Raw genomic sequence first — 12587 nt, forward strand, 5'->3', positions numbered from 1 at the left:
TGTATAGCAAAGTGATGCTCGGTGGCTCAGTGGTTAGCACTACAGCCTTGCAGCACGGTGGCTCAGTGGTTAGCACTACAGCCTTGCAGCACGGTGGCTCAGTGGTTAGCACTACAGCCTTGCAGCACGGTGGCTCAGTGGTTAGCACTACAGCCTTGCAGCACGCTGGCTCAGTGGTTAGCACTACAGCCTTACAGCACGGTGGCTCAATGGATAGCACTACAGCCTTGCAGCTTGGTGGCTCAGTGGTTAGCTTTACAGCCTGGAAAGTGCTGGGGTCCTGGGTCCCAGGGTTAACATATGCAAAGAGTTTGTATGTTCTCTCCATATTTGCGTGGGTTTCCTCCGGGTCCTCCGGTTTCCTCCTACACTCCAAAACAAACTGGCAAGTTGAATATATTTTGAGCCCCATTGGGGACAAGGACCGATTTGGCAAGTTCTGTGCAGCGCTGCGTAATCTGTGTGCGCTATATAAATAAAGGAATTATTATTATTAAAGATGGACAGACTGTAGTTATTAAGGAAGATCAAATCATTTCACATCTCCACCAAAATATTACAGATGGTGTACGAAACAACAATGGTGGGATTACTATTCTTCGCTATTGTCTGTTGGGGATCAAAGGAAAAGAAGAGTCTGAATAAAGTTATTCGGAACACAATTGGGGAAGCCCCTGCGTCTATTCGAAGAGTCTTGGACCTGAAGATGCCTGTAGGAAATTGAGTTCATTGCTATAAACAAGTCTCATCCAATACATAGCATACTACAACCACTGAGAATACATAGCATACTACAACCACTGAGAATACATAGCATACTACAACAACTGAGCACCATCAAGAGTCCATCATTCCTTCATCCTCATAACATCATAACAGTAACATCCTCTTTACTTTCTCTGAGATGACTGACCTCGGGGAGTGACGTACAAAATAATTTCCCATCGGGATAAATCAAGTTTTCATCTACTCTATTCCAATCCTTTTTTTTATTTTTTTGGGAAGAAAAAAAAAGTACATTATGGATTGAGATTTTCTTCTCCCGCTTTTGTGTCGTCCTAGAAGGAAACTCGGAGAAGCCCTCGCACCACTGTGTGCACGAGAACCTGTACTAATGCTGACGTTATTTATACCACAGGACCTGCGATGATGTCATGGTCATGTGATCAGCTGAGGGGAGGGGTAAAGTGGAGATTTCTCGCCCGTTTAGCACTTCCTGTCATGTGACCAGGGCGATGTCATCCTAGGTCCTATAATCTATTGATCACATAGCAGGGATGTTATTGTGGGTCCTGTAGCCACCAGGAGGTCCATATGCAGGTCAGTTATGGTTGACAAGAGCCACAGTCATCAGCAAACCCGTGTTATTCCTGTCGGCAGTTCCCATGTTGTGACCGGTGACGTGTAACGTGTTATATCGTATACTAACTACTTCTTACACATATTGCTCCCTATATACAGAACTAGAATTTGTCTCTACAATATCCGAACATTCATCTTATCGCACAGGAAAGAAGCCTCCGTATTGTGATAACAACAGACGATACAGAAGGTCCAGAAAGTGGAGGCTGAAACATTCCTACAGATTGTAGCATCTTATGTGTGCTAATCACTAATCACTAATCACCTTCATTGTACGCTGTGAGATATCCTAATAATTCCCTGTATACGAGAGACTTTACTGCATGTAAGATGTTCCTCCAGATGTAATTCTGCTCTCAGTCCTATTTGTTTTCCTTCAGGTTCCTTATTTTTAGAACTTTCTCATGGTAAATTCTTATGAAAGATCATGGACCTTCCCATCAGTGACCCACCAAGGATGGAGCAGGACAGAACCATGGCTGCCCGGATCCTGGACCTCACCCTAGAGATCATCTACTGGATAACTGGAGAGGTGAGAGTCTCCCAGGACACGGCTCTTATCTCTAGGAATACAACAGGGAAATGACTGGAGAGGTGAAGGATTCTTAGGATCTATGTAGTGATCAGTGTCTCCCCATACACAGGATTACACAGTAGTGAAGAAGTCGTCTGGTGAGTGTGTGACCCCCCAGAGCCCCATCACCCAGCCTCCACCTCATTCACTGATACATGAGCAGAAGATCCTAGAACTTACCTCCAGGATCACTGAGCTGCTGAGCGGAGAGGTGAGCGCTGCCGGGAATGCTGGGACATTATATAATAACACAAGGGAGGGGTCCGGGGGATGACTGTGTCATTGTGTGTGTCAGGTTCCTATAAGATGTCAGGATGTGGCTGTCTATTTCTCCATGGAGGAGTGGGAGTATGTAGAAGGACACAAGGACCAGTACAAGGAGGTCATGATGGAGGACCACCAGCCCCTCACATCACCAGGTAAGAGGAGACCTTCCCTGATTGTAGAGGAGAGTCAGCCAGATTCCCCCATCATCTGCTCATCACATGTAGACAATGTATCAGTCACTGTGTTATGTCCTATAGATGGATCCAGTAGGAGAGATCCCCCAGAGAGATGTCCCAGTCCTCCACATTCCCAGGACTGGCCAGGAATAAAGCAGGAGGTCCCACCCCATCATCAGGTAGGAGAAGATGAGATTTTATGCTAAACTTTCCCATGGTCATATATACTAAGGGTTAATGACTCACGGATGAGTCCTTTTTCACACTGTACAAAGTATTTAGTGCTGCTAAAATCAGTTCACAACAAAGAAGAGATCATTTTAGGGTAGAAGACAGAAGGTTCCATCATCAACACTGATGAGAGTTTCCTCTCCTGGAAAAGCTGAGATGTTCCTGAATGATGTAAGATCTGGTATTGATGGTCACAGCTTTCCACTTCCAGATATGACTAGTGGCGGAACCATGGATATTGATACAATACTTGGGTTAATGTTGATGTTCTTATGGCCATTTGAGGAAAACCTTCATCATCAGGGTCTTCTACAAGTTTTGTGCCTTTACTTGGATCTAAGATGATTAAAGTTTTTTTTCTTTTGTGTGATTTTTGCAGGAAAGTGAAAGTGGGTCGACGAGTGAATTCCTAAACCCCTCATCGGTGTCAGTGAATGGTAAGGGCTTTGTATTGAAGGGGTTGTCCCACAAACCAAATTAGGTCCTATCCACAGATCTTGAGAACGAGAGGTCCGATGGAGTCCTAGTTGGGTTTCTCGTCGCTCTCTGAGATTAATGGAGCAGGTGGTAACGCATGATCGTTCTGCTCCATTCATCTCTATGGAGCTGACGTAGATCGCCTGGGACCCCATCAGACCCCTCGTTCTCGTAATCACTCAGCTCCCCACTGATCAGCGAGTTAGGGCCTGTCCTGTGGATAGGGTCTAACTTGGTTTGTAGGACGACCCCTTTAATCCTGTTAAATCTTGATAAATGAGTTGATCTTTTATTAGGTAATATTTAATTCATGAAGCATTTTTTAGTTTTTTAGCATTTTAGCTCATATCGCACCTATATTTTGCCTTACTTAAGTTTTTGGGCATAACTTTTTGTATTGGGGGAAAAAAACATTTTGTTACTTTTCCCAGGTGAATATAAGATGAGCGATGTCCCCGGTGAGAAGCCGTATTCATGCTCACAATGTGGCAAATTGTTTGGCAAGAAACAAAATCTGGAGAAGCATCTAAGAAGCCACACGGGGGAGAAGCCATTTTCCTGTTCGGAGTGTGGGAAATGTTTCAGTCAGAAACAGAACCTTGGGAAGCATCTGCGAATTCACACGGGGGAGAAGCCGTTCTCGTGCTTACAGTGTGGACAGTGTTTTAATCACAAGGCAGTTTTTTTAAACCATTTGAAAAGTCACGAAGGGGAGAAACTATTTCCATGTCTAAAATGCGGGAAGTTTTTCGACAATGAATCGATTCTTGTTCACCATCAAAAAATTCACAAAGAAGCAAAAACCTACGTCTGCCCTGAATGTGGGAAGTGTTTTACGCAGAAATCAAATCTGATGGGTCATCTACGAATTCACACGGGAGAGAAGCCCTTCTCGTGCTCGGAATGTGAGAAATGCTTCAGCCAGAGGTCGCACCTCCTGAAACATGTGAGAACTCACACGGGAGAGAAGCCATACTCGTGCCTACAATGCGGCAAGTGCTTCAGCCAGAGATCGGCTCTTGTTACACATCAGAGGATTCACAAAAGGGAGAATTTATTTAAATGTCACGAATGCGGGAAATGTTTTCTCCACAACTCGAGGCTCATGGAACATCTAACAATCCACACGGGGGAGAAGCCATTTTTGTGCACCGATTGTGGGAGATGTTTCCGACTCAACTCGGGTCTGATTAAACATCAGAGAACTCACTTGGAGGAGAAGCAGATGTGATGCTTTATACATTGTGGAGCTTCTCGTTAGTCCTTGATGAGACCTTCTGATGTGTGAGCCGATCCCGCGACCTCCAATCATGGGAGATTAAGGCTTCCCCTCCATTCATTCTGACAATGTAGTTACACTTTGTTTGTAGAGAGGCATCGCCCAAACCTCCTCCACGTATCCCCAGTCATCCGGCACTTCATATAGTTAAAGGGGTTTTCCATCTGTGTAATAAAATGTTATACAGTTTCCAGCCCAAGTTCTGTATCAATACTTCACAGTTTGCTAGATCTCTGCTTGTTGTCATCCTATAGGAAGCTTCATCGTTTACTTTCTGTAGATACAAAAAAGTCATGGTCATGTCACACAGGTGCACGACTCGTTATAACACAAAGCTCTGACTATTCTCAGTGATATGACGCACCTCTGTTGCATCATATGACTGGAAATGTCACACAGGCGCACAGTACGTTATATCACATGACCAGGGATATAACAAGCCGCGCACCTGTGTGACATCACATGGCCGGGGATATAATGAGCCGTGCACCTGTGTGACATCACGTGACCGGGGATATAATGAGCCGTGCACCTGTGTGACATCACGTGACCGGGGGTTTTAATGAGCCGTGCACCTGTGTGACATCACATGACCAGGGATATAAGGAGCTGTGCACCTGTGTGACATCACATGACCAGGGATATAACGAGCCGTGCACCTGTGTGACATCACATGACCGGGGATATAACGAGCCGTGCACCTGTGTGACATCACATGACCAGGGATATAACGAGCCGTGCACCTGTGTGACATCACATGACCAGGGATATAACGAGCCATGCACCTGTGTGACATCACATGACCAGGGATATAACGAGCCGTGCACCTGTGTGACATCACGTGACCAGGGATATAATGAGCCGTGCACCTGTGTGACATCACATGACCAGGGATATAACGAGCCGTGCTCCTGTGTGACATCACATGACCGGGGATATAACGAGCCGTGCACCTGTGTGACATCACGTGACCAGGGATATAATGAGCCGTGCACCTGTGTGACATCACGTGACCAGGGATATAATGAGCCGTGCACCTGTGTGACATCACATGACCAGGGATAGAACAAGCCGTGCACCTGAGTGACATCACATGACCAGGGATATAACGAGCCGTGCACCTGTGTGACATCCCATGACCAGGGATGTAAGGAGCCATGCACCTGTGTGACATCACATGACCAGGGATATAAGGAGCCGTGCACCTGTGTGACATCACATGACCAGGGATATAACGAGCTATGCACCTGTGTCACATCACATGACCGGGGATATAACGAGCCGTGCACCTGAGTGACATCACATGACCAGGGATATTACGAGCCATGCACCTGTGTGACATCACATGACCAGGGATATAACGAGCTGTGCACCTGTGTGACATCACATGACCGGGGATATAACGAGCCGTGCACCTGTGTGACATCACATGACCGGGGATATAACGAGCCGTGCACCTGTGTGACATCACGTGACCAGGGATGTAATGAGCCGTGCACCTGTGTGACATCACATGACCGGGAATAAAACGAGCCGTGCACCTGTGTGACATCACATGACCAGGGATATAATGAGCCGTGCACCTGTGTGACATCACATGACCGGGGATATAATGAGCCGTGCACCTGTGTGACATCACATGACCAGGGTATAAGGAGCTGTGCACCTGTGTGACATCACATGACCAAGGTTGTTATGACACTATTCAAAATATTGCACTTGTAAAGAAAAAGAATTTCCCCGCACATCTTGTTTCTTTGTTTTTCATCACAGTTTATATTATTTAACACAATAAGGATGATGAATGCTTTGTAGGATCTGTATGTTTTCACACGGACCAGAGATTATCTGACCCTCTCCGGAGATCAGGGTCTGCAGCAATGCAAACTGGTACCGGTGGCCTCAGAAGTATACTGGAGAAACATAGAAAAATCTACGAGTTTGTATTTTTTCATATGTTAATATACACTCACCGGCCACTTTATTAGGTCCACCATGCTAGTAACGGGTTGGACCCCCTTTTGCCTTCAGAACTGCCTCAATTCTTCGTGGCATAGATACAACAAGGTGCTGGAAGCTCCTCAGAGATTTTGGTCCATACTGACATGATGGCATCACACAGTTGCCGCAGATTTGTCGGCTGCACATCCATGATGCGAATCTCCCGTTCCACCACATCCCAAAGATGCTCCATTGGATTGAGATCTGGTGACTGTGGAGGCCATTTGTGTCCAGTGACCTCATTGTCATGTTCAAGAAACCAGTCTGAGATGATTCCAGCTTTATGACATGGCGCATTATCCTGCTGAAAGTAGCCATCAGATGTTACAGGGTACATTGTGCTCATAAAGGGATGGACATGGGCAGCAACAATACTCAGGTAGGCTGTGGCGTTACCAAGGGGCCCAAAGACACCATGACACCACCAGCACCAGCCTGACCCGCTGATAAAAGGCAGGATGGATCCATGACACCACCACCACCAGCCTGAGCCGCTGATACAAGGCAGGATGGATCCATGACACCACCACCACCACCAGCCTGAGCCGCTGATACAAGGCAGGATGGATCCATGACACCCCCACCACCAGCCTGACCCGCTGATACAAGGCAGGATGGATCCATGACACCACCACCACCAGCCTGACCCGCTGATACAAGGCAGGATGGATCCATGACACCACCACCACCAGCCTGACCCGCTGATACAAGGCAGGATGGATCCATGACACCACCACCACCAGCCTGACCCGCTGATACAAGGCAGGATGGATCCATGACACCACCACCACCAGCCTGAGCCGCTGATACAAGGCAGGATGGATCCATGACACCACCACCACCAGCCTGACCTGCTGATACAAGGCAGGATGGATCCATGACACCACCACCACCAGCCTGAGCCGCTGATACAAGGCAGGATGGATCCATGACACCACCACCACCAGCCTGAGCCGCTGATACAAGGCAGGATGGATCCATGACACCACCACCACCAGCCTGAGCCGCTGATACAAGGCAGGATGGATCCATGACACCACCACCACCAGCCTGAGCCGCTGATACAAGGCAGGATGGATCCATGACACCAGCACCACCAGCCTGAGCCGCTGATACAAGGCAGGATGGATCCATGCTTTCATGTTGTTGTACCAAATTCTGACCCTACCATCCGAATGTCGCAGCAGAAATCGAGACTCATCAGACCAGGCAACGTTTTTCCAATCTTCTACTGTCCAATTTCCATGAGCTTGTGCAAATTGTAGCCTCAGTTTCCTGTTCTTAGCTGAAAGGAGTGGCACCCGGTGTGGTCTTCTGCTGCTGTAGCCCATCTGCCTCAAAGTTGGACGTACTGTGCGTTCAGAGATGCTCTTCTGCCTACCTTGGTTGTAACGGGTGGCGATTTGAGTCACTGTTGCCTTTCTATCAGCTCGAACCAGTCTGCCCATTCTCCACTGACCTCTGGCATCAACAAGGCATTTCCGCCCACAGAACTGCCGCTCACTGGATGTTTTTTCTTTTTCGGACCCTTCTCTGTAAACCCTAGAGACGGTTGTGCGTGAAAATCCCAGTAGATCAGCAGTTTCTGAAATACTCAGACCAGCCCTTCTGGCACCAACAACCATGCCACGTTCAAAGGCCACAAATCACCTTTCTTCCCCATACTGAGGCTCGGTGTGAACTGCAGGAGATTGTCCTGACCATGTCTACATGCCTAAATGCACTGAGATGCCGCCATGTGATTGGCTGATTAGAAATTAAGTGTTAACGAGCAGTTGGACAGGTGCACCTAATAAAGTGTATTTTAATATGATTATTAAGAATTTATCATAATACAAACATGAGTGAAACATATAAAAGCCATTGAGTGATAAGGATCATCACATACAACAAGACCCAAAGAACAGATGGGCTCATAGGGATGTTTCCCAGTAGGTTTCAACCAGAAGACTCCCATCTCATGAGCGAGATACGGCACAGCAACAAATAAAAATAAAAGAAAAAACAAGACACCAAAACCAGAGGTCAAAAAGCCAATATGCTGAACTCTAAGGCCACCAGGGATCCCTTACTCCAGCCCTAGGCCCGTACAACTCTACAGAGGGGGATCTCCAGCTCACGTGTTTTAGGTACCAATTGTTCAAATTGAAATGTCTCGGTTGTGGGGAGAGTCCTATAGGCAGTGAAAATGTCAGCTTCTTCCTGGCCACATTTGGCGTAGTTGGCAGTAAGAGAGATTCGTGTCAGGAGTCTCCTATGTGGAGATGTGTAAGTCCTGTGCCATCCCCTCGTAGTGCCGAGGGTTTTATATACATATTCTAGGACCTTCAGTACTGTGGGAGTCCATAAAGGGAAGGTTAGTAGACCTTGGCCTATAGTCTCACTTAGGTAGAAGCATTCTATATAATCTAGAGATGTATCACCTGGAGGGGCCTGGAGAACAGATAAGACCCCGTAGCGCCAAGTCTCATTCTCTTTGGGAAACCCTGCCCCCTAGCAATCGCCCTGTGTTGACATAAGATACGGCCACCGCCTCCGAACCCGCCAGGAAAATGGGAATGTGCATAGCCAGCGCATGCGCAGTTCACATAAGCCAGCCCCCTCGCTCGTTAGAACAGGACGGCTGCCGAGCATGCGCAGTAGCTTCACTGCTGCTTTGATATGAAGAGTACATAGCAATGCCGGCTTATGACTGCGCATGCCCGGCAGCTGTCCTGTTCTAGCGAGCGAGGTGGCCGGCATATGTGAACTGCGCATGCGCTGGCTATGAACATTCACATTTCCCTTTTTTGGTGTTAGGGATTGATTAAACTAAACTCAGTCAGGTGGGAATACCCCTTTAATTTACACATAGTGTACCAAGTTTTCCAGGTGGAGGGGGTTAGAGTGCATCTTCCATGAGAGTTTGTCATAGAGGAGATATAATAGTGTAGGTAGGGAGATGGTGGAGGAGAAGGCTTGTTCTACTAGGTAGTAAGTGAACCGTGAGAAACCCTGTAACCTGTCAGAGGTGATGTGCATGAAGGTCACCAGGTTAAGATGTTGGGAAAATGAAGTCCCCCTTGAAGGTGGGGTTGGTATAAGAAATGTCATGCAATGTAGTGCTCTAAAACTGCTCCGATTACCAAAGGTGTGAAACGAAAAATCATGTTTATGTTCGTCTCTAGGTCTGTAATTTTTATCGTAGGTACTCTTTAACTGTGGGAGACAAAATCTAAAAAAAATCCCCAAAAATTTGTGGCTAAGACTCTCCAGGGCCGCAAAATGCATCATATGGAGCTGCTCCCTAGGTGCCTTGGTCTGTTTTGGGTTATTGTCTCCTGGAGGACCCAGGTTCAATATTGTAAGTGAGGGAAGGAGGTTGTTGGCCGATATCTCACCATCCATGGCCCCATCTATCCTCCCATCCCATCAATATGGTGCAGTCATTCCGTCCCCTTGAAGAAAACCCATTCCAAAAGTATGATGTTTCCACACCCCTGCTTCATGGTTGGGTCGGTGTTCTTGGTGTTGTCTTCATCCTCCGTCTACCTCCAAACACAGCAAATGGAGTTGATATCTTCTGATCTCTTCTGACCCCATAACCTTCTCCCATGACTTCTCTGGTCATTGAGATGGTCATTCACTTCAGGTCATGGACTTGGTCCTCCTGTATGGTTCTGGGCTGATTGCTGAACTTTCTCAGAATCATCCTTACCCCACGAGGCAAGATTTTCAAGGACCAATAAAGATTGATGGTCATCTAGTGTTGTGCCAACAGTTGTTGTCTTCTCACCAAGCTGCTCCCTATAGTCCTGTAGCCCACCCCAGCCTGGTGCAGGTCTACAATGTTGTCCATGGTGGCCTTAGACAGATCTTTGGCCTCGCCCACGGTGGAGAGGTTGGAGTGAGATTGAGTGTGTGCACAGGTGTCTTTTAAACAGGGAACAAGTTCAAACAGGTGCAATTCATACAAATAATGAGTGCAGAGTAGGAGGAGCTACAGATAATGAGTGCAGAGTAGGAGGAGCTACAGATAATGAGTGCAGAGTAGGAGGAGCTACAGATAATGAGTGCAGAGTAGGAGGAGCTACAGATAATGAGTGCAGAGTAGGAGGAGCTACAGATAATGAGTGCAGAGTAGGAGGAGCTTCTTAAAGAAAAAAACGAACAGCACTAGGAGATGCCGAATTCTCGTTCGTTGGTAGGGGATCAAACTTATTTCCTGCAATACAATGCAAATTAACTATTTAGACACCGTACAATCTGATTTCCTGGATTGTTTTTAGATTCTGTCAGTTGAAGTGGCCTAAAAGAAGGAGAGAGGGTTAATAGTTTATCGTAGGGCGATCGGAGAAGGTTTAGGCGCTCGTCTTTTCGAAGTCATGAATGACACAACTTTGTTATGGTTAAAAATATTTTGGATGGTCACTACTTTTGCTGCGTCATGGAGGATTGTATGAAATAAATATCTTCTGTTATTGATCTCATAACCAGTGGGAGGGGCTTATATTTTCCCCGAGTTGTGGAAATAGAATGAAAAGAAAGTTGTCCTACGGAGGTTCATTTTTATGAAAGGGGGGAATAAAGCACATGGTTCCGTTTATTCTATGTGTCGTTATGATTCCGGTTATACAGGCGGTCCCCTACTTAAGAACACCTGACTTACATACGACCCCTAGTTACAAACGGACCTCTGGATGTTGGTAATTTACTGTACTTTAGTCCTAGGCTACAATAATCAGCTGTAACAGTTATCACCGGTGTCTGTAATGAAGCTTTATTGTTACTCCTGATTCTTATGACAATCCAACATTTTTAAAATCCAATTGTCACAGAGACCAAAAAAATTTTGACTGGGATTACAATGATAAAGTATACAGTTCCGACTTACATACAAACTCAACTTAAGAACAAACCTACAGACCCTATCTTGTATGTAACCCGGGGACTGCCTGTACAACGTTTCTTCCTACGTTTTCATAAGAAAAAAATGTTTGCGCAACAAAGTTTCCCTTTGTATCAAAATACTAGTTGTGTGTATGGAGCTGTGAGAAGGGGTCGTTCTTATGCCGGGCAAGTAGTAGGGAAGTGTACGATGCTTTGATGTAGTTACTTAACATATTATGATCAAAAAGACCGAGAAGATGATGATCGATATGAGGATGAAGAAAATGGCCATAAAACCAATAGAGACCAAGGGGCGAGAGATAGATTGAGGCAGCAACTACAAGTACCGGGGTGTGTACATTGACGACAGGCTGGACTGGAAGACCAACCATGACAGGGTGTATAGCAAAGTGATGCACGGTGGCTCAGTGGTTAGCACTACAGCCTTGCAGCACGGTGGCTCAGTGGTTAGCACCACAGCCTTGCAACACGGTCGCTCAGTGGTTAGCATTACAGCCTTGCAGTGCTGGGGTCCTGGGTTCAAGTCCCATCCAGGTCAACATCTGCAAAGAGTTTGTATGTTCTTTCCGTGTTTGCGTGGCTTTCCTCTGGTTTCCTCCGACACTCCTATTCATACTGGTAGATGATTAGATTGTGAGCCCCATTATGGACAGGGACTGATTTGTCAAGATCAGTGCAGCGCTGCGGAATCTGTGTGCGCTATATAAATAAAGGAATTATTAAAGATGGACAGACTGTAGTTATTAAGGAAGTTCAAGTCATTTCACATCTCCACCAAAATATTACAGATCGTCTACGAAACAACAATGGTGGATTACTATTCTTCGCTATTGTCTGTTGGGGATCAAAGGAAAAGAACAGTCTGAATAAAGTTATTCAGAACACAATTGGGGAAGCCCCTGCGTATATTCGAAGAGTCTTGGACCTGAAGATGCCTGTAGGAAATTGAGTTCATTGATGTTAACAAGTCTCATCCAATACATAGCATACTACAACCACTGAGAATACATAGCATACTACAACCACTGAGAATACATAGCATACTACAACCACTGAGAATACATAGCATACTACAACCACTGAGAATACATAGCATACTACAACAACTGAGCACCATCACGAGTCCATCATTCCTTCATCCTCGATACAATCCAATTGTACAACCAAATAATGTAAAAAACAAAGGACTAATTCCCCGAGAAATAACCCACCTCGCCGCCCCCCACTATGCAGATAGTAATGTCGTAACATAATGTTCATTTTTTTGGCTTGTTCTGTAACATCCTCTTTACTTTCTCTGAGGTGACTGACCTCGGGCAGTGACGCACAA

At 46.2% G+C, this 12587-nt stretch overlaps 1 protein-coding gene across 1 annotated transcript in view; it reads left to right on the top strand.

The window, feature by feature from the left end:
* The first annotated feature begins 1187 nt into the window (after positions 1-1187).
* LOC140120796 (uncharacterized) overlaps positions 1188-12587 on the top strand; it is a 36924-nt gene continuing 25524 nt past the window's right edge. Inside the window, exons 1-3 of the mRNA XM_072139738.1 lie at positions 1188-1320; positions 1462-1894; positions 2007-2355. Coding sequence (XP_071995839.1) covers positions 2271-2355 — 85 coding nt within the window. The 5' untranslated portion in view covers positions 1188-1320; positions 1462-1894; positions 2007-2270. The remainder of the gene's footprint in view (positions 1321-1461; positions 1895-2006; positions 2356-12587) is intronic.

This window comes from Engystomops pustulosus, chromosome 3 (assembly GCF_040894005.1).
Source record: "Engystomops pustulosus chromosome 3, aEngPut4.maternal, whole genome shotgun sequence".
NCBI lineage: Eukaryota > Metazoa > Chordata > Amphibia > Anura > Leptodactylidae > Engystomops > Engystomops pustulosus.